Source organism: Oxyura jamaicensis, chromosome 1, assembly GCF_011077185.1.
Source record: "Oxyura jamaicensis isolate SHBP4307 breed ruddy duck chromosome 1, BPBGC_Ojam_1.0, whole genome shotgun sequence".
Taxonomy (NCBI): Eukaryota; Metazoa; Chordata; class Aves; order Anseriformes; family Anatidae; genus Oxyura; species Oxyura jamaicensis.
The window spans coordinates 7203592-7226635 of record NC_048893.1 but is presented as its reverse complement, the minus strand read 5'-3'; the positions used below and the strand labels follow the sequence as shown (position 1 = coordinate 7226635).

At 42.1% G+C, this 23044-nt stretch overlaps 1 protein-coding gene across 1 annotated transcript in view; it reads right to left on the bottom strand.

Annotated features, from left to right (window-relative positions):
- The window catches only part of ELAPOR2 (endosome-lysosome associated apoptosis and autophagy regulator family member 2), a 51311-nt gene that overhangs the window by 3489 nt on the left and 24778 nt on the right, over positions 1 to 23044 (bottom strand). Inside the window, exons 8-20 of the mRNA XM_035315185.1 lie at positions 20753 to 20933; positions 19912 to 20040; positions 18871 to 18961; positions 16107 to 16209; positions 14888 to 15025; positions 14388 to 14651; positions 13319 to 13492; positions 11670 to 11859; positions 6365 to 6461; positions 5178 to 5279; positions 3652 to 3778; positions 2727 to 2905; positions 1596 to 1761 (exon numbers count right to left, since the gene is read on the bottom strand). Of these exons, the coding sequence (XP_035171076.1) occupies positions 1596 to 1761; positions 2727 to 2905; positions 3652 to 3778; positions 5178 to 5279; positions 6365 to 6461; positions 11670 to 11859; positions 13319 to 13492; positions 14388 to 14651; positions 14888 to 15025; positions 16107 to 16209; positions 18871 to 18961; positions 19912 to 20040; positions 20753 to 20933 (1941 nt within the window). The remainder of the gene's footprint in view (positions 1 to 1595; positions 1762 to 2726; positions 2906 to 3651; positions 3779 to 5177; positions 5280 to 6364; positions 6462 to 11669; positions 11860 to 13318; positions 13493 to 14387; positions 14652 to 14887; positions 15026 to 16106; positions 16210 to 18870; positions 18962 to 19911; positions 20041 to 20752; positions 20934 to 23044) is intronic.

Genomic DNA, 23044 nt, shown 5'->3' with positions numbered 1-23044 from the left:
CCAGCTCAGAAATATCTGACAGGCTGGTTTAAAAAGGAGAGAATACTCAGGGAGCCTGCTACAATGGATACAGGAACTTTAAAAAACTCTTTTTGAGTCCAAATAGGCATTCAAGTGGTCTGAATGCTGAAGTACTAAAGCTTACTTTAAAGAAAAAAAAAAAAAAAAAAAACACTTCTCCCATGCTCTCGTCTCTATACTTCTAATCAGGCAGAAGCCAGTGGTTGGTGCTGCAAATGGAGTCAGCAAAGCTTTTAGTTATCAGGCATACAGCAAAACACGGCCCTCACCAGCAGCACTGGTCATTACGCTCAGCCACAGCCAGCCAAGCCATTTCATGCACACAAAAAAATATCATCAGTGTTTCAAAGTCATTCCCTTCCTGTAGGATTCGAAACGGAATCAACTTCCATTTTTGTAACAGCTTCACAAAATTTGATGTGATTTCATTTTATTTACATTTTCAATATTCTTAACATTACATTTCTGCCCCTTTCCGCAAGAAACGGTATTGATTTTGCAAGACAAATATTCAGGCTGGGAGCAAGAGGAAGTTCTGCAAATTAGCTGTGTAACTGCACCATCTCCTAGGAGAGAGATCTGGGGAACAGGTAGCATGGAAAGAGGAAAGCAGTCTAACAAAAAAAAATGTAAGATAACAAAGGGAAAAGTAAGGGAAAAGAAGAGACACAAAGGTTTTGTTACATTGCACTCAATCACAGAAAGGAAACAATGAACACTCAAAATTCTCAAAATTCAAACAAAAAAGTGACTTTTCAAAAGATTTCATTATTGATAGTGAAGGAACTTTCTTATTTTGAAACAACCCTCTTTGGAAAAATTGTTTGAAAGAGAAAATGTCAATAACCTTTATCCTGGTCATAACAGATGCCCCAGCTCGACTACCTTAAGGACAGTAACAGCTTTCCCATTGACTGCAAGGCATTTGAAACGAAGACCAGAGTGCTTGTGGGATCTACCATGACAGTCCTCTGTTCCTCCCCTGACAAACATTGAAAGGACATCAAAGGATTCAGACATATAACAACTGCATCATGTGCTGCTGAAAAACTGCTTAGCGCTGCTGCTGTCCACTGAAACAGAGGAGGTTGCTGCACTGGGGGACAGGCTTTGGCTGATGCCTCTCTTCATCTGAATCATATAATGCTGAAAATTATGGTTCTCAAGGCAGCCATGAGGCCAACCCAGGTGAGTGGCAGGCAGCTGGCTGGTGGCTATGTTCCCAATATTAATTTTCTTTATCTATAATGGCTTTGTTTGCCTCGGTGGAGGAATCTGGTAAGAATCTAGGAAGCAGAGTTCCCTCCACCACTGACTGCTCTTTTTAGGCATGGCCCATACAGTAAAGAACGTTGCAGAAAGCTCTCTGCAGAAGAGGGAGTGTTTCCTCAATGTCCCGCGGCATTTATCATTACCCACTCTGTGGATTTAAGCAGGTCAACTACGGACTGGGTGACATGTGCGTGGGAGGCTGCACAAAGCACCGTGCAAATTAGCATCGCAGCCTCATCACATCCAGTAATAAATAATGGTAATAATTATTTTTAGTATTAATAGTAGTAATTACTACTTACCTTTGTTGCCAAGGATTTGAGCTTCCCCAGCAGTGACTGCTTATTTGAATATACTATTTCTTCTTCATTATCTTCTCCTTCCATTATAGCACAACTGTCAGCAGCTGGCAGCTCACACTCTTTTGAGTTCGCTGTCATCACTAATTTGGAATATTTATACTCCAGCCTGAAGATATAAAGCCAGACAGGTACTGTTTTTTTTATGAATGTCCCATATTTAAAGTTTTTGTAATTTAGATTATCTGCAGTCCTTCCAGATAATCACATCTGAGGTAATTGCTTGGAACTGGGTACTTTTCAATCATTAAAAATGCATAACCAGAAGATTCAGTACCTGCTCTCCAGATTAGCTCTCTAACTTCAGAAGTCTCTAGAAAAAAATCCATGTTTTCCCAAAAAAAACAAGAGTAGGTATGTCAGAGTTCCCAAATTGTAGAATGTGAAAGAGGACTTCCTGAGGCAACAGCAGCTCTTACTTGAGACCATTTCAGGATCTACTTCACACCCCTGACCAAAAGGCTTTGAGGGTAAGGAAAGGTGTGTAACAGTGTGAGGTGGGGACCACAATGCTGGCACCCAGGTTTGCTGAAGTTGGATACAGCAGGGGGAGATGAGATACTGTGGAGGTGAAATCACAGTTTGAAGGTTTATAGCATGGGGACACGTTCAGGATGCAAAGCACAAGAACGGGGAACAGATGGTATGTTCAGTCTGAGAGTCAGGGATCTTTTGGGTGTGTACCAGACATATCCTGCCCAAATAGACTTAAGCAATATACAGTCAGGAATCCTATTTCAACCCCACTGAAAGATATGAATTGGAATGAAGAGAGATCCTTTTGGTCTTCAGACCTTGAGATAGCTGTGTTGCTTCAGGACCTAAAGTCAACCTCAAACTCTCAGGGGTTAAAAAGACAGTTCCTGTTGGGAAATCATCCTATAACTAATTATTGTATATTCCTTGCTAGCATTTTTGACAGCCATTGTTGCCAGAAGAAATCTCATCTTGGTGGATTAACTGATCCAACACATCATTTTTCATCAACATTGTCAGAAGTTCAGATCCATAAAATGCCTTCCTGTACACTACACCAAAGTTGCTTTTATATGCAAGACAATTTGCAGTACTTACTTCTGGTTCTTCTTCCAAAAATAGCAGGTCAAGGCTATGAGCAAAACGGCTGTGAAAGCACCAACACCAGCTCCAACCTTTAGCCAAAAATCCACCGTTTCACAAGTGCTGGTTCTTTTCTCTGGCAAGGGAACCCCTTTAATGCAATGCTTTGGCTCATTCCATACATACAAGGTTTCCTTTCAAACAGAAAGCATAGAATAAACAAACGTGAGATTTTTACAGGAACTATTCAGAGTTGAAGAAAACAAGCAAGTTTTAGTTTAGATGTCTTTTCAATAAAAACAAACCAAAGCCTGTACTTCAGGTTTTCAGATTCTACATGCAGTCATATTTGTCTGCTCTATCGTCCCCTTGACTGTGACTGCAGGTTCAGACATGGCAAAACAGTTTCCCCTTCTTTATTGATCTTCACCTGACACAGTTTGGTTTGGACAGGGATTGTGAATAGGTTGTGCCTGCTTTGGAGATGTTTATCAACACTTCTGAAACAGTGAAAGGACTTCCAAATATTTGACCAGAGAAGGCAGTAGCAAAAAAGTTGCAAACAAAGTAGAATGAATTTCTAAACTGAAATCTTGAACCCTCCCCTAGTCCTGATGTTTACGGCTGTTCAGGGATTGAAGTCCTTTGAGCACTCCATCCTATACAAACAGCATATATGAATGAATCCAGAGTTTGGTTCCCTAACCATACAGGCACAACTCAGCTCTCCTCCAGGAAACATACTGCTACAGGCACAAATATCCCTGAGTCTCAACACAGTTCCTGACTGATATAGGGCTTGCACCCAGCCAGGTCAGAGTGTGGACTGAGATTCCCCAACTCTACCTGCACTTAATATGTCCATTTGCACACAGAATTTCAACAGCATCCAAGTTTTACCCAAATGAAACCAAGTGACTTGGAGCTGGGGGTGCTGTACCTGAAATCCTTTTTTACAGGCTCCCTCAATCTCATGGTAGTCTTGCTCCGTGCACAGAGGGCAAGCTTCTGCACTTTCCCACATGAAGTAGAAAGTGCATCCATCACAGGTGCCAGCAGGGCATGAGCTAGGAGGAGAGAGAAGCTTAATTATAACTTATGAAACATTTTGGAGTTTGCATCCTCACTCTATATTCTTTTGCCAAAGACTGGTAGTGGTAAGTACAATAAATAGATAAACATCCACCATGTCAGCAGATGGAAAAATATGGGGAAGAATTTTTCCATTTAAAAAGTGCCGTCACAAGTGAAAACAGATGTTGGACTGCCAAAGTTCTAAAGAAACAGTTCAGAGTTCCTGGCAGTGAGTGTTACCTACACGCCTACAATGAAGAGAAGAAAAAGAGGTAAGCCTTGGAGACCAGCAGTTTTACTCCAGTGTTTCATCAGCATGGGTTAGAGCAGCATGTGCCTCTCTCACCATTCTCCTGCACTGGGTGATTGTTCCACATGAATGCTACAAGCGGCTCCTGCTGCTGTTACAATGATGTCTGGGTGATGTCACCCATATGGAATGTACTTGTCCTGTCATGGTTAATTACTAGAAGGATGTTCACCAGTTAATGAAGAGGTAACAGCTTCTCTTAGTCTAAGAAAGACAAATGGACCTATTACATATTCAGCCAGCAGAACAAAGTTGTGCTGGCAATGCAAGGACTTTCATGGAGCTTTTGCTCCTGACAACTGCATCAGTTCTAACAGCAGCAGTGACCAAAAGTCCCTTCACAAAATTGGGTTCTGTAAATGTGAAATGTACCCATACAGAAAAATTGACTTAATTTTTTCTTAAATTGACTTTTTTCTGTATCATCTGGAAAGCTGTTATCCTGATTTGAAGGATTGAAAAGTCCACAGAGCTAAAAGCTAGAAGAGAATAATTGATAACTGTGCTCTCTGGACTATGGAATATTGCTTTGCTGTATATGACAAGAGCATTGACAGACCTTTCTCCTCTTTCATCTCTTTTGTCTTATGCTGCAATTTCACATGATACTAAACAGTGTCTCGAGGATCATTGAGTTACATGCAATATTATATGACATCAGGTACTTCAGTGTTTGAAAACATCTGTCTGACTTCTGAGCTAATCAAAGGGGGACTAGGAAGGGAGAAGTGAACAAGAAATGAGATACAGTATGTCCTATAATCTATGTGCTGTTTCTACCTATCCTCATAATGTTAAAAGCAAGGTAGGCTACTACTCTCACCACAGGTGAGTTATCTATCATGGCTCACATCATGTGCTACCTACAACATCTCTTTCCACACAGCTTAAATTGCAGCTGGTCTGAAGGAAGGTGACAGGCACACAGCTCCCCAGAGCAAGGCCTTCACCTGGGAGAAATGAGCAAGACCTCCTGGCAGGTTGATGAGGGAGACAGCACTTCTCATTGCTGTTGAGTAAAGTCACTAATGAATTTTTTCAAGTTTGCCTGAGGCAGTACTGGGATACAAATACTTAAATACCTGGGCACAGAAAGTTCTCCTTGGTCCGGTTTGTTGGGGTTGCATCTCATTGTCACAACAGTTGCACGACCATTTTCACAGGAGGTTGTCACTGTTGAAGACCTAATATAAAAAAGAGGAAGAATGTGCAGTCAGAAATATGTTTCCACTGCAGAAGGAGTACTCTGAGATGCCACTCAGGGAGCTGCTCTGTTCGAATTCTGCCAAGCCAAGGAAACAGGATAGAATGAGTAAAAAACAGAATTGCTGGCACTGTGTACAGTGAGTAACTTTGATGGAGGGCTTATGATGTCTCAGTCTTTGCCCAGAAACTTTAGAATCACCCTGTCCTGAAACAGCAGAAGGCAAGGACCATTCAAAAACTGGACCTTATTCCAACAAGACAAACACTGTAAGCCAAATTAACAATGCGATCAAAGTAGGGTCACTATTGTGGGGTTCAGTCTTCAGAATCAGACACTTAAATTTAAATGTTTGCTTTTGCATTAAGTGTTCATATCGAAAGTGGTATAAACAATTAAAAACTATCAATGAAGCCTACACAGAGAGCCAATCAATACAACAGAAGTAGGTATGATCCTTATGGGTCCCTTCCAGCTCAGGATATTCTATGATTCTATGAGCCTTAGGATAACCTGAATTGTCCCACAGCTCCAGAGACTGAACTTAGAAACTCAGTTCTCGTGTAGACACCAGCACATAGACATCTTAATTGAGGTGATATTTGAGCTAATTCTTACCCAAACTGAGATATTCTTTATCTAGAGGAAAGTGAAGAATAGCAAAAGCATACTAACAACTGTGCAGGTTGGAACAATTATTTTTAACATTGATCAGTTCATTTTGTAACATAAACTAAATACAAATTAACGTAAAAGAAAATTGACAATGGATATATCAAAGTCATATATGAGAACATATGGAAAGTAACATGGCATTGGAAATGGCACTTAGATGAATCAAAGTTCTGGTATCATTGTCTGTCCACACATCAAGTATAATTTGAGTAAATGAGTAAACAGTGTTGGCTGATTTCAAATGATGTTCTTCAATGTGCCAATCAATATCAGCCAGATAGTGATTAAAGTGAGAAATGTTAAATGTGGATTAAAGATCTTCCCTCACAACTTTAGTTTCCTTCAAACAAATGAAAGTTGAGGTATTAATAAACAGTATTTTTTACCTACTTGTAAAAGAAATGCACATCAGGTACTTTGCTTGGAGAAGGAGGAAACAAATCTGTCTTGACGCTGATATTTTCCAGTGTTGTTTCAACAGTAGCTCCTAAAATTTGAGAAAAATATAAAAATAAAAGGAATAAGCTAGGAATGGATTTCTGAGGGGTTCACACGTAATATTTTCCCAGTCTGTAAGTTATGGTTCTCACATAACAGCATTTCATGACCTTATCATATGTTTTTCTTTATTCTATGTATGTTTTTCTTTATTCTAACTTGCATATTTGTAAGTTCCTCATACTGTCTGATTTCCTCATACAGACTAAACAAAATAAAAATTAATAAAACAACACCAATGTAAATTGATTATACTCTTTTGTCTGAATTTAAGTTTACCAGAAGATACTACAGAATCATAAAATAACTCAGGTTGGGAAAGGACCTCTGGAGATCGTGTGATCCAACCAACTGCTCAAAGCATATTCCTTGCCTATGATGCACGTACATATAACTCTTAACACATCATAATCATAACACCCCGAGCAATCTGTAGTATTGCTTTGAAAAAAAAAAAAAAATGCAATGACAAAAGTCAGAAGGATTATGGATTCATAGAGAAGCTTTGATGGCAAATTTTGGAAAATGACAGGCTGATGTGTAGAATAACAGAGGTCTGCATGAATTTTGGAGGAGAGTTGAGAAAGAGGAAAATTCAAGTAGTCCAATTTCTCGCATATCTTTTCAATCCCATGAACTGGAGAACATAAAATATTGGTGCTGCTTTGCAACATTTCCGAAAGAGGGAGATGTACAAATGGGACAGACTGCGTCCTCCTGGTAAGGTGGACAATTGCTAGAACTGTAATAGAAGCAAAGTGGGAGCAGCCAGCAACTGATGGGAAGATAGGCAAGGCTGAAGAAAAGAGTTTTCTTCTTTTTCTTGCAACATGTCAGGCAACCTGGCTGCATTCTCAGAACAAGTCAGAGCCTGTGATCAGGGAAGCACGGGGATTGATGTGCCCATTAACATTCCTGAGGTGGTCATGCAGGTGAAGGATGCTTGCAGAACATCATAGCAACACAGAACAAAAATGAGCTGTGCTGCAGCAGCCATCAGGAACGTGCACAGAAAGACTTCAGGTTATTGTGGTGGGGCTTCCATTCTGAGAACACACACAGGAATCACTTTGATGATCACTTCTCATCAAAGACATTGCATCTAACACAGAGTAACTTAAATTTGGATCTCACCCCAATAGACAGATATTCGTTACTCACTATACTGGAAGATGATAGCTCCTAGGGACCTTAATATATTCAACAGAGGCAATGAGAGAATATTCCTATTCAATATGCAGAACTGCACAGTTGGCATCCCTAAGTGCCATTTCCCAAAAATAAGAACACTAGAAGCAAAATCAAGTGTGGGAAAAAAAATGTTATTCCTTGGAAGATATTAATTAGATAGCTAAAAAGCCACAATGACTCTCTCAAGAATGACGATAGTTTTGACTAAGAGTCCACCTTGGATCTGAATAGCAGTAAAGAAGTGATTTAAATAAAAACATTGGCACAAGTTTAATGGAGGGGGAATAGAGAATCAAATAAAACTCTATTTAAATCAAAAGTTATGAGTTACAGAAATATGATAATGGATGCTAAAGACTTAAGGGAAAAGCTTATGTTTGGCAGCAGTAGAAAAATTGTAAGTCTGAGGCTTTTTTAGAAATACTAGAAATAAAATATACCTTATGGATAGGAAAGGCAAACTTCAAGCACTTTAAAATGTAACCGTTGTAGTAAAGAAAAAACAGAAGATCTTGATATCTTTTCTCTGTATTAAGAAAAAATCAGGACTGCCTGCTTGCTTTCCAAGACAATGACTGAACACCTCATCCTTCCAGCCCCCAGCAAGGGGTTTCTTGTCTACTTGGGATGCACACTTATAAACTAGCAAACTCATACCTAACAGCAACCAGGCCAATGGGATCTCCCACATAAAGATATTTGTCCTTAACAGAGCTTTTAATGATAGTGAAATGCCAGAAGACTGATAGAGAGGGAATATGGTGTAGAAATCCAGAAAGGACAAAACTGAGCCAGATGATGAAGTGGCCAACAAATATGACGTGGCAAATTAAAAGAAATGGGAAGTGGAAGATGAGTTATAGTTAATGGATTGATACATAATAAGTACCAGTCAGCATAAATTTATGAAGAACAGCTCCTGTTGAACAAATCTGATATCATTCTTGAGTGCTGATGAATTTGGTTGCTAAAGAAAATTATGTAAATTTATCAAGTATTTTGCTAATTACCACAAGATTCTAATTAAAGAGTTAGTAGTGTAATATCAATTAAGAACACTCTCTGGATTAAAAATTATTTAACTAACCAATTATAAAATTATCTGGCCATGGCAAATTGTCATCAAATGTGGTATGACTCCAGACTTCTCTAGGCAATGACATTGGAGTCCCAAAATGCAAGATGATCATCAGTGATATACAAGTAACTGTATAATCACTATTGGTAAAGTCTAGAAAAGACAAAGAGGAATTGGAATACAATACAGAGCAACTTCTTTCACTTGGTAAGCTGGTCCCACTGAAACTAAACATAATGAATGGAGCCAGGAACTGCATGGGATGAAGGCCAGTCCTGAAGAAGAAAGAATGTCCCTTGGACACTATAATTCTGAAAAAGATCTAGAGTGGACAACAAAACCAAGAAGACAACATGAAATCCCATGAGTTTGGAAGGGCTCTGATATTCAGTGCCTGCATGAAAGTCATTTTCATTCCCTTTATTGTGAATTCAATGCTGGAATAATATTTCAGTCTGCTGCCACACTTTAAGAAAAGATAATAACAAGTTACAGAGGTTGCAGAAAAAGACTCAGAAAAGTATTCAGATGTTTGAGAGCAATACATGATAGCAAGAGATTTGACAAACTTGGTGTGCTTCGTTTATGAGAAAAGTAGCCAAGACAGGGTGTGATGAGCAGGTGTGAAGAACCAAGTGTACAAAATATTTCTCCAAGAAAGGAAAAGTGGCTGTGAAATGAAGGAAAAATAACAAGAAACAAGTGCTGAAAAGTGATGCCAAGCAAACTCAAACAGGAAACAAAGCTGCTTTAAAATAAAATACAGAGATGTTGTTTGGCCAGTGGGGAAAAAGAAAAAAAAAAAAAAAGAAAAAAGAAAAAAATAAAAAGAAATACCAACAACTATGGAAAAGCTTTTATTTCTGACAGTCTTAGAAGTCCAGGTTGAATGCTCTTCCAAAGATGTGCTTTTGTCAAACACAAGTTTCTGGGCTCAGTGCCAGGGAGCAAGTACAAACACTCTGTGCCTGAAATGGATAGGTGAACAGACTAAATGACTTCATTGTCTGATCTGGCCTTAGACTCTGGGAACTTGTGAGCCAGAACAATGCAAGACATAATGGTGTGCACTGTCCCGTGCTGCTCTAAGTCTCCTCTTTCCTCATCTAATTATGTCCCAGCACCAGCTTCTTCTTCTTAAATTGCCTAGTGGGGACTTGGCATGGGCAGAAACACTTGGACTAATGGGACTACTACAGTGACTGGTCTTACCCTACACAAGATGGGCAGGAAACATGAAAGAAAAGAATTCTTTTTAGTTACATTCTCCAGATTTTTGTGCTGAAATTCTATGCACCATGGGACCTTCAAGACGAAACTTGGGAAGAGTGATTAATACAGGCAAGGAAAACAAAGGATGGGGGTGAGCCCTTACTCTTCTGCTAGTGCCATCAGCCGAACTGAACCAGCAGTAAAAGCAATGGCATTTGTCAAGATCTGCTTCACAGTTCAGAAACAAAGTTTGACCCTGGGACTGAATCTTGGGCTGCTCCCTACTCTGCCCCCGTGGTAATGCAGCACTCTTGAGCCAAGAAGGATTTATTTTGCAGTCCTAAATATATCTGAGAACATCCATGACAAGTTTCCTCTCTAAAATACATCCACCTGTCCCTTTGTGTGGTATCTTCAAGCATTAGTCTACGACACAAATGGTTCTGGTAACCCTATCTTGGGGCTGGTGCTGTTTATTATCTTTATCAATGACATAGACAATGGGATCAAGTGCACCCTCAGGAAGTTTGCTGATAACACCAAGCTGAGCAGTGCAGTTGATACAACAGAAAGAAGGGATGCCATCCAAATGACAAAAAAGACAAGCTTGAGAAGTGGGCCCATGTGAACCTATTGAGGTTCAACAAGTCAAAGTGCAAGGTGCTGCACCTAGGTTGGGGCAATCCCAGACATGAGGACACACTGGGAGAAAACTCATTGAGAGCAGCCCTGTGGAAAGACACTTGGGGGTTCTGGTGGACGAAAAACTCGACATGAGCTGGCAGTGCGTGCTTGCACCCCAGAAGGCCAACTTTGGGGCTTCATCAGCAGAGGTGAGGCCAAGAAGTGGAGGGAAGGGATTGTCCCCCTCTGCTCTGCGTTGTGAGGCCTCACTTGGAGTACTGCATCCACTGGCATCTGGAGCTCCCAGCACCTGGACCTGTTAGAGTGGGTCCAGAGGAGGACACAAAGATGATCAGAGGGCTGGAGCAACTCTCCTCTGAAGACAGGCTGAGAGAGCTGGGGATGTTCAACCTGAAGAAGGGAAGGCTCTAGGGAGACCTTGTTGCAGCCTTTTAGTATTTAAAGAGGACTTAAAAAAGGTGGAGAGCAAGTTTTTACACAGGCAGATAGTGACAGACAAGGGGGAATGGTTTTAAACTAAAAGAGGGGTGACTTACATTGGATGTTTGTAGGAAATTCTTCACTCTGAGGGTGGTGAGGCCCTGGTCCAGGCTGCCCAGAGGAGCTGTGGCTGCCCCATCCCCGGCAGTGCCCAAGACCAGGCTGGATGGGGCTTTGGGCAGCCTGAGCTGGTGGGAGGTGTCTCTGCCCACAACAGGGAAGTTGGAACTGGATGGGCTTTAAGGTCCTTTCTCATCCAAGCCATTCTATGATTCTATAATGATCTTCTAAAGGACTTCAAAATACAGACATCTGCTCCATGTCAGGTACATCCAAACATAGATCAGGTACATCTTAAACACAGGAGAGGATGAGAAGGATATATGTGGTAACTTTATTTCCCAGGTTTTGGGAACCAAGATACCATAACAGCAAGCTTCCCACAGAAAGGCACTGAGCATGTTGGCCTGGTGCACATTCAGTTTTCAGGGACTAAAAAGTCTCATTTATGGTGGTTTGTTTCTTGTGTGTGTTCTGTTCTGTGACCCACAGCATTCACTTGCGGCAACATGCAAAAGACAAAGCACATACCTAAGAATCTGTCAGCAAGGCTGTTGGACTGCAGAGCCAGGGCTGTTCGGAAACCCTTGCTGTCTGAAGGAATGATGGTGGACTGACAGACAAAAGCTCCCACAAAGTTGGAAAAATCTTCTGATTCTGCAACCATGTCCTTCAGAGTAACATCTGTGATATTGTCAGTGCAAATAGCCATCTTTTTCCCCTGCAGACAGACAATCAGGAAAAATGGGGAAGCTGTTGGTTGCTGATAGGATGTGGAGAAGTTTGGGAGAAATTGCAAACTTCCTGATTGCAAACTGTATGAGCTTCATTCCTGTGTCTTAGAAACAACTTGATGTTTCTATCACGAGAGAAACAAATTGCAGCATTAAATTGTGCCATTGTGAAGGCTCCGATTAAGGCCTCGTATAGACTCAGAAACAAGATGTCACCTCTGCTATATGTCTTATCAGAAACCTGTGTACAAAGCACTTTTCTCCGTTTATCTTGACAGCACAGTGCTTGCAGAGCCATAAAATGGCTTGGGAAAAAAAATAAAAATAAAAATAAAACATATTGCCTGTAAATAATATACTACAGAATACCTCTTTATTTGGGTATTAAACCAGATAAAATATTCTCAAAGCATGAATACATGAAAAACATAAACTGATACATAGCCTTCAACGCTGCATTAATGTCACACATCAAGACCAATGTTAGAATCTCTGAACAGCAGCAGTGAAAGGCAAATCAGCAAAATCAGCAGGCCTGACCCTCCAAAATGCCAAGCACACAGACTTGGTGCTATGGTTGACAGTACTGTAGTACCAGGGAAAAATGCTTGGGAAATGAAGACCAGATCCACAGGGGAGTATCTTTGTGGATCTATTTGTCAACAGCTCTAATTCAGCTGGGTAAGTATGTATTTAAGCCCCAAAGAATGGAAAACTCTAAAGAAATATGACTGCTGATTTGCCTGAGCTTATGCATACTCTTTGGTATATGGAAAAGAAATTTCAGAACTTTACAGGGACAAACATTAACATAAACTGCATGCACTGTCTTTCATGGGGTAATACCCATCACTGCTACTGCTCCAAAATGTCAGTTTATGTATGTGACAATATGCTCTGGTACCCTCCAAATCCCAGGGAAAACCCTGATTCAGAGAAAGAGCCTTTAATATGCCACAGAAGAAGCAGAAACTGTTCACACTCATGGACTAAACACATTTTTACACCACTACAAAAGGCTGCAGACAAAGTCAGCAATGAGTACCTTGGCCACTGGCAAGCCTGACTAGGAGTGTGCAGAGAGCAGGGTGACAAGGGCTCTGCTGACAGCAACATCTCCAGCCAAGTCACAAAGAAATAAACATAGGGAAAGTAGTCTTGAAAGCAGCAACTGAAAAACTCAGGCTCTGAGGCTGAACTGAAAAACTGAAGACATGAGAACAGAGAAAAGGCAAGGATGTGACCGTGCTTTCAATTCTGAGGGTTACGTATGCCTTAAGCACTGTCATCTCTGCTGGCACATCACATCGCTGCTTATGGCCATCTGACTAGTGACGAGATCCAGAGGAAAGCATTTGTACAGTGATGGTGAGAGTTCAGCTGTTAGGGGAGCCCACATTCTGTCTCAGTGTGATCCCCCCAGCCCTCAATGCCTGCAGAGCTCACCTCATTGCCACATAAGCTGATGTTAAAGAAGTGAAAGAACTTGGTCCCACGGGAGGTGAAGCTGGGCCCACTCATTAACGAGCCCACCTGACTGAGGTTGCTAAAATCATAATTCAGGCTCTGGTTATCCTTGAAGTACGACACCATGCAGTCACTGAAGCAGGCAGAGTGGTCCTTTAGAGAAGGAAAGGAATACATTAAAGAGCAGTTATGAACCAGCAGCAAACTGTACAGTCAGCAACTGGGAGTTAAAGCAAGGAGACGCAGACAGGACTGCTTTCCTTGTTAAAGATGGAAGGGGATTTTTCCTGTTTCTGTGATTCACCTTTCCCCTGGGAAAATTCCCATTCTTGTCTCAGTCCCTTGCAATCACATCTCAGAAGGGCTTTGAAGTTCCTAAGCCTTGACTTTCTGCTGTCCAAGAAAATGCAGAGTTTCTTGCTTTGTTTTGTTGTGGGTGCTTTTAGGATCCCAATGTCCCAGCTTAAAACCCTGTAGATAGACCAGAACCATGGCCTCACTTACACTTGCATCTTGCAAAGTAAACCCAAAAATCAGTGCTCAAGAAGCAGGGACAGGATATGAACTCAGCTGGAGACAGGAAGAACATGAATGAAATTGAGCTGTTCTTCAAGCCCCTGTGCAGTTCCTTGCCAAAGGACACTACACATGATAAACACTTATCGAGGTTTAAAGGGCAAGTTCATACAAGACAAATTTGTTACAGGTTCCTAAAGGCACAGAAACATCATCCAGCTGGGGAAGTCCCTGAGTTTAAACCAGCAAGAGTCTGGGACAGTTTTAGGTGGAAGTAATGTATATGCCTTGTTCTTACACTGTCCCAGTGCAGCTTCCTGAAAACTTCTTGGGCCATTTTTTGAGCCAGTGTGGTCAATTTTATCTTATTATGTGTACAAACCTACATTAGACTAGGAAGAAATGACTTGGTGCTTACAATCACAATCCCATGCTAACAAAGCACATACCTGTAGGAAAGCAGTCAAACTGCCCCTTTGAGTGCTTATGTTCCAACCTACCCATCACTCTGAGACAATCACAGCTTCTGTACCTTGTTGCTCTTGCTGCCAGGCCCACATGGGATGCAGGCCTCCCTGCCATAGACCTGGTGGATGGACAGGAAGGTGTTGGCCGGACACTCCTTGCACTGGCTGGTCTCCTTCTCGATGTAGTGTCCCGGTGGGCAGGGCACGCAGGATGAGCCTGACTGCTCAGAGCCTAGCGCACAGGCCCGGCAAGAAGAGGAGACTCCATCCACCGCGTTGGTCACCGTGATGGAGTAGATCTTTGCCATGTCATTGATGAACTGCCTGCTCTGGAATGAGAGCCAAAGAAACCGCGGTGGTTCCATCATGCCATTGCATGTGGGCTTTGACTTATGCATGCAACTGCCTTTCTGTGTGGGTGGTTTATCCACAGCTGCCTCCCAAGTGAAGCTATATGGTGACCCTTTACAAGAAGCCTGTGAGCTTTGAGGGAAGACAAGAGCTCTGACAGTGAGTGTCCAACAAAAGCTGTGCTGTAAAACCCTGTGTGTAAATAAATACTTACATCTTGGCCCTCATTTATTCTCTGAAATGCCCAGGTAAATGTGAAGGAAGCGTTTTTGGAGATGATGTGAGTGTAGGATTGTTTCTCTTTACTTCTTTCCCATGATTCCACCACGTTAGTATTTTTTCGATTAATATCCTATAAAACAGAGACAGTAAAATTAAAAAGAAAAAAGTGAGGCCATACTATACTAAACATTAGTATTTTATAATATAGTAATTAATATATATATAAAGGACTTTACAATTGCATTTAACATTTAATAAAGGAGCAAACATATTCATCCTGCTTTTCATCACTGGCAATTTTTCAGTTGAGAATGGGTGTCTATTCAAAAAGATGCTCTTATTCCCACAACAGTTAATTTTAAAGTCCTATGGCAAATTATTAACATTATGAGGACAGATTCAGCACAATAGTTTTTTCAGATTTCAAATTCTGTTTATGTATAAAACATGTGGGTACCATTGTACAGAGAAGGGAAGGTTAAAATTCAAAGAAATATTGTAGCTTCTACCACCTTTGGATATCCAGTCTGCTGGTATCTTTAGTGAAAGAGCATCAATATTTATGTGAGAAAAAAACTGTTCAGTCTATGTTCTTGTTTCTTATTCTCCGTCAGCTGTAAACGGTCCAGTGGGAGACAGAATAGATTTCATTAAATTACCACTAAATACGAAAAAGCACCAGCTTCACACTGCAATGGAAGGGGCAAGGGAGTGGTCAGACATTCAGTCACCTTTCTCAGCTGATGGACAACAAAAGTAAAAACAATGGCACTTTGTTTTCACAGACAAATGTCTGCTGTACCACAGATTCTCTGGGTCACTGACAGGATCAAGACTAAATTTCCAAAGTTGCCTTCTCCCATCCCTCTGCCCTATTCCTTGACTTGCGACGCTTTTGAACTTCGGGAGTAAAACCTGACCGCAAAAGAGCCACTGAGTTTTAACAGGGGAAGTTTGGCTCTGATGTCAAATGATATTTTTTAAAATAAAGAGACAACCAAGAATGGCTCACAATTCAAGTGGTGGAGGAATTCTGCTAGGTCATTAATTAAATCCTTTCTGCAAGGGCACCGCAGATACTAAAATAATGTCATGCTTAATCTTAGTCATGATAAACCAAGTGCAACTAATCACGCCAATGTAGAGGTATTACAGTGACATGTGGAATACCAGGCTCAGTCCTCAGTCATGGAGAGAGAGGTCTCACTTACCGCCATAAAGTACAGCACACAATCTGCTGAACAGATGGTCTCAAAAATAAAAGTAATCCGTCCTAGTTCTGACCCAGTTGCTCCTGTCACTGATGTCGGTGGTCTATTTAACAGAGACAGAATGAAACATTTACAAGGTGCTCTCCAGACATGCAGCAGTCAATCCTCCCAATTGCTTTTTATACAGCAGAGAAACCACTGAAATCCTGTCACATAAAACCTGCCCTTGCAGAACCACAGAAAGCAGATCTGCAAAGCAGCTCTGCACTGAGTATTGGGCACAGCAGGATTATTTTTAAGGGTTTGACTACTTTATGGTACAGTTCCCTCCCTACAATCAATACCCAAATTTGGAAGTATCAGTAGGGAATCTTATCACTTAAATCTGTTACACAGGAGTAGCTTTAAGCGATTTGCACTGATTCATTTGCATCTCCATTTCACCGCTAGAAGATGCATTCAGGAGTTTCATGCAAACAATGAAATATTCAGACTGCTCCCTTGCTAAGTATTAAATGCTTAAAAATACCCTTGACTCCCCAAGCACTCAGCAGCAGGGACCACTTTGGAGAATCCCCCGTGACTACAGCAGAGCAATACTAGGAAACACCTGCAATGGAAATGACTGCAGCTCAGAAATGACTGCAGTGGAGCAATGCTGGGACACACTGAGCTTTCCATGGATATGTTTTTTGCTTCTCTTTTATTTTCATTGTTCTTTGGCCATACTGTGAAATAAAAAACAGGGTTTGCTCATCTGATATAAGAAGACACAACCCCGCTCAGCTGAGATACAGCAAAGGGAAGGTGAGGTGCGTTTTGCCATACCCTATTTGTCTTAATCATAGAATCATAGAATCATCTAGGTTGGAAAAGACCTTCCAGATCATCAAGTCGAACAATCAATGTGACCTACTGAGTCCCATCACTAAACCATGTCCCTCAGTGCCACGTCCATATGTCTCTTAAACATTTCCAGGGATGGAGACCACCATTCCAATGCTTGACCATCCTCTTTATGAAGAAATTCTTCCTAAAATCCAACCCAAACCTTCCCTCAAGCAACTTGAAGCCATTGCATCATGTCCTATCATTTGTCACCTGAGAAAAGAGATCAACACCCTCCTTACTGTCACCTGAGAAAAGAGATCAAGACCCTCCTTGCTGCAACTTCCTTGCAGGTAGTTGGAGACAGCAATGAGGTCTTCCCTTCAGCCTCCTCTTCTCCAGATTAAACAACCCCAATTCCCTCTGCCACTCATTATAACTCATTTTCTAGTCCTTTCACAAGCTCTGTTGCTCTTCGCTCATGCTCAAGCAACTCAATTTCCCTCTTATATTGAGATTCCCAAAACAGAACACAAAATTCGAGGTGCAATATATAGCAATATAACAATAATTTATTAATAAATTAGTAACAAAATAATAATATTTGGCACCTGGTCTGAACTAGGAGTCTAAGCTCACTCTTTTGATAAAGAAGAGACACAAGCACAAGGTAATTCATCCTATCTGAGGGTCCAGGAGAGGTGGGATGTCCTATTTTCCCAAGGTTCCTGCATCTCTCCATTGGCTCTAGGTGAATCACAGACTGTACAGGCTGTCTAGAGCTGTGGTGCAAAGTCACATAGGACCCATATCTACCCCATGGCATGTTTAAGTTGGTTAATTTGGAATGATTTAGAAACAGAGAGATATGAATATCTTTTCTCAGTTTCCAGACAGCCGACCAGCTGGCATCTCAGACTCAAGCAAACACTGCTGAAAATGAAAGTCTTCCAAAATTGTCTGCTGCTATGCGATGTCTGGAGACACAGGAGTAAATCTAAGTTCCCTCTTGTCTCTCATTCATGACATCTTTCACGGTACAAATAACATCCAGAAGAACCTTGACAGGTTTGAGGTGGGCCTGTGTGAACCTCGTGAGGTTCAACAAGACCGAGTGCAAGGCCCTGCACCTGGGCCAGGGCAATCCCAAGCATAAATCCAGGCTGGGTGGAGAATGGATGGAGAGCAGCCCTGAGGAGAAGGACCTGGGGGTGGTGGTGGATGAGAAGCTCAATAATGTGCACCAGCAGCCCAGAAAGCCAACCATGTCCTGGGCTGCACCAACACAGCGTGGGCAGCAGGGCAGGGAGGGGATTGTCCCCCTCTGCTCTGCTCTCTCAGACCCCACCTGGAGCCTGCATTCAGCTCTGGGGCCCAGCACAAGGACAGGGATGTATCAGAGCGAGTCCAGAGGAGGCCACGAGGATGATCAGAGGCTGGAGCCCCTCTGCTCTGGAGCCAGGCTGAGGGAGCTGGGGGTGTTCAGCCTGGAGAAGGGAAGGCTCCAGGGAGACCTCACAGCAGCCTTCCCATACCCAAAGGGGCTGCAGGAAAGCTGGGGAGAGACTCTGTCAAGGGGTGTAGGGGTAGGACAATGGGGAATGGCTTCAAATTACAAGTGGGAAATTCTTTACTCAGAGGGCAGTGAGGCCCTGTCCCAGGCTGCCCAGAGGAACTGTGGCTGCCCCATCCCTGGCAGTGCCCAAGGCCAGGCTGGATGGGGCTTTGGGCAGCCTGGGCTGGGGGGAGGTGTCCCTGCCCATGGCAGGGGGTGGCACTGGGGGGGCTTTGAGGTCCCTTCCAGCCCAAACCGTTCTGTGATTCTACGACCTTTACACTTCGTAAAGGAAAACTCTGTTCATTCTAGACACAATGTGAACTAGGTGTAAGAGACAGAGGTAAATGAGAAATAACTGGAAAAATTCCTGTTCCTTACTTAAATCCTGGGATGTGCAGGTTCAAGATAAGGTAGTCATTATCAGAGCCTCCTGCCCCACTCTGGATGTGGTCACCAGCCACCTCCCAACCTTCATGGGACAAAACAACAACAGGTTTTCAAGAAATTGATGGTTCCTTGGTCATAGAGCAAAAAAATATTCTGTGTTACCATATGTTTTTAAACAGTTCAGTGCATTACTACCAGACGTCTGGTATAAGCTGTAGAACAGTATAATAATGTTTTAGAAAGAAAAAAATTAGTAACTGCATTAATCGCTGACTTCATAGGGAAATGTCAGCTTGGAATCATCTCACATTTCCTAACCTGTGCTGATCTTCCCATCAGATGGGATAATCTATCTGATCTCTTCCAGCTTTAAAACTGATCAGTCAATCAATCTGTGCATTAAACGTGAAGTATATACTCCAGTGCACCTCTCTAAATGTAGAATTCAAAGCTTGAGTTACATCGCCTGACAGGGCAGATCAGACGGAGGGAAATCTCTCAGCAAAGGCTAAAGGTGAGAAAAGTCCTGAACGGGACCATTTTCACAAGTGAGCTGTGACTGCTCTCTGCTGCTATTTTAGTACATGTGCAGAGAGAAAACTCTCAGAGCTGAATGAACAAAGACTGCAAACTTTAATTAACTTTAATTTTTTCCAAAAGTTATGTGTGTCTTTGAAAGTCATAGTTATCACAAAACATGAACAGAGAGAAATTAGAAGTCAAAAGTGATTTTATCAGTAGGGATATTCAGATGCATCAAAGTATATGGTGGGATGTCTTTAGCTGAGGGGACTTCATGTAAGCTGTATCTCCTGCCCTCTTCTGGTATAAAAGATGTCTTAATTCCTCTTTGTGATATTTAATGACACTGCTTCCTGCAGGAATTATCAAGCCCGGTGCTATAAAAGAAAAGACGGGGAAACTCTTTGTGATTCACAGCCAAGAGTATGTTCATTTTGATGAGTGCTCCATCACAACAGCGACCAGCACAGGAGAAAGACAGGCATGTAACAGTACAGGGAGTTGGCTCACCATTCATCCCATCACACTTTGAGTTGCCAACGTTAAAGCAAGAAGTCTTCATGTTGCTTGGCAGGATGTTCCACCACTTGTACTCAAAGCCAAGAGCTGGTTCAGTCCCAGCAGGGCAGGCTTTGCACTCTACAGTGAGAGAGGGCAGGAAAAGGAAATCACACAGTGAAGCTACATATCCAATAACAAGCAAAGAATATAATTCATTTCCTTATAATTAAATAGCTAAAGATATATCAGGACCTGAAGAGTAGAAGTAAGACCAGCATTTTATAAATTGCAGATCATAACTTCACACTAAGTGAACTGCAACTGTTCCCCCAAGCTGTATTTCCTTATAAGTGGCTTCAGTTTAAAGTTGACCATACTGGTGGTAAATGCAAGTCCCCACAAAATTCTGTAGGTGACCACTGGGTCAACACACCTCAGAACCAAAGAAACATAATTTAGGCTGGAAATTGTTGGCAGAGTGCTCATCTGACAGTGCTTGAAATGAGATTTGCACAGGGAAGAGCTTGGCATGGGCTGAAATACAGGTGAAAAAGAAATACTAACTGTAAAAGTTCTGATTCCCTTCTCAGAAACCATTAAAATTCACCCTAGAATGTTTATACAAGCCAAGAAATGCATCCAGGACATAGCAGGGCAACATAGAGGAGCAATCTTTGATGAGAAAAGACTTCAGAGGAAAAACAGATATTCAATACCCTCTCTCCAATGGTATTTACTGAGAATTTTATGCCAAATGAACTCCAGCTTATGATGACGTGTCATTAAATTCAGTTGCATGCAAACAGACAACTGGTTCTGGGGACACAAGCAATTTTTAGGGGACTCTTACCCTGTGTACCATCTGAAAATGTGCCCTGTGGGCAAGGAGTACAGGAAGACGAGGCATTGCTGTAAAAGCCAGGATTGCAGGGTGGACAATCCTTCCTCTCTCCAGAAGGAGGTAGGGTCAATGCGCCAGGGAGATCCTCTCTGCAGATCTTGGGTTCAATCCATTTGTACATGATCTGAGTCTGGAAGAAGAAGACACTGCGCTCACATGATGTGTTAGGCAGTTTTAGGGCTAGATGCACAAATCAAGGTCTCCTTTGAATATTAAATGAGGTTAATCCTAACGTTTTATGCCAAATACGGACCTTGCACATCAGGACAATAAAGGGAAAGGCAAAGCAGGGAAAAAAGAAGTGACTGGGTTCACAGATGTCAGGTCTTAAAGAGCAAAGCAAAAATATGAAGCTTAAAAAAACTACTACAGTTCATTACTATTTATCAAATGGATTTTCCCATGAAAATGTTTCTGAGGAACATCAGATTAGGAATTCTAACAACTCCATAAACAACCTCTGCATTTTGACCATACTAACCTTACATATAACTTCTCCACTATAAAATCCCTTTATCTGAAAGGTGTCTGTTAGCAGAGAACGCCACAAGCTTTGCATTTTCTCCACACTGGCCTATTCTTTACAAAGATCTCAAGTTCTCACTGGTCATTTCCACCTGCTGAGCAAATGCCAGGAACACGCAGGAACAGTCCCAACTCTTCTCCAGTCCCTCCACATTACATAAGGAGTAATTTATGAACACAAACATGAGTCAGTCCTTAACGTTACCGTATACAGAGGTATTGCCTCTCCACCATCACCTTTCTCGAAGACAACACAAGTTTTCAGGAAGAGGCTGAGACGAATCACCCACAGAGTCAGGTTTCAAATTTTCATCTGACTTTAGGCCTATCCCTAAAGGGGTTTAATAGCTCAAAATGAAAATTAGCTGAGCTTCAGAGATATCCAACTGGTAAGACTTTAACCTGGCCAGAGCTCCTGCACTGGATTCTTCCACCCTTTGGTCCTTGAAGTGCAACTGGAAGTCCTTGAGATCAGAGGCATGAGTACAGAGCTTGGTGAGGGAGATTTTACCTTCTGAATTTGATCCTTGCTGTCAGGGCCCTGAGCATATGCCGCTGCCACCATGGGTGTTGAGCTGCTTGTGCTCAAGGCTAGCACTCTGATAACACTGACCTGTTCAAGAAGTATTGGTCAGCTTTGAAGCAGTTCAAAGAAATAAAGTAAAAAAGGTGGAAGAAGCCTCAGCACAGGCTCCTGGGAGCTGCAATTAAGCTGAGGATATTACCCGTGGTCTCTGTCTGAACTGTGTTGCAACCATGCCTGTGCCAGGCCATGTACCCTGCTGATCCAGATCCTGACCATGCCTCGTGGACTTGATGTTCCAGCTTGACGTTTGTCCTGCCTCATCACTATGGATTTATCTAGCAGCATTGACTGAATCTGGCTGCTGGTGCTGGATCTGCATTGATCACTTTGCTCAGGTACAATGGGACTGCTCCTTCTATCAGAGTTACATCTCTCTCTGCACACTTTGCTGTCCTCCTCAGCTCCCATCTCCTTGACCCTTTGTTGATCAGCCTGCCCTTGCTGCTCCCAAACACTTACAGGATCTTCTGGAGTACTGCTGTCTACTTCAGCAGTGTCAAGGGTACACAGCATTTAAAACAAAAATGATCAGAAGCTAGCAAAGTACCTGCATGGCTGCCCAGAGCCCAGACACATCATACACACTCATCAAGTAATCCTACTGTGGCTGAGCAGAGACAAAGGGGTTAGAGTGCCCACAGCCACAAAAGTGAGGGTTTCTAAGACTGGGGCTGAAGCAACCAGCCTGGGATTTTTAAAGCAGAAAATGAGTGAAAATCAATAGGAGTCAAGTGCTTCAATCTCCCAAAGCCACTTCTACACATGAAGTGGGGACAGCAGGAGGCAGACAACAATCTGATGTCCGGTGAAAAACCTGTCTGATTTTAGTAAGTCATGGATCGATACACCTTTAGGCTGGTGCTTTTCAGCCACTGTTCACCTGCAGATTGGCTGCAGAGCCAGGTCCTCTGATAGTACTGCATCAGTTGGAGAAAAGGCCAGGGAGCTCTGCAAACCTTAACTGATTTCCAGAGATGCCAAGCACCAAGCAGACCTGAATATTCAGCCAGTATCTGTGCATTAATAACATGTTCTTATTCCAACCAGAAGATTCAGTACTTGGGGGTGTAGGAGTAAATATTGCTGCTAGAAGTTGTTGCAAGAAGTTCACAGAGCAAGAATTAGCAAGA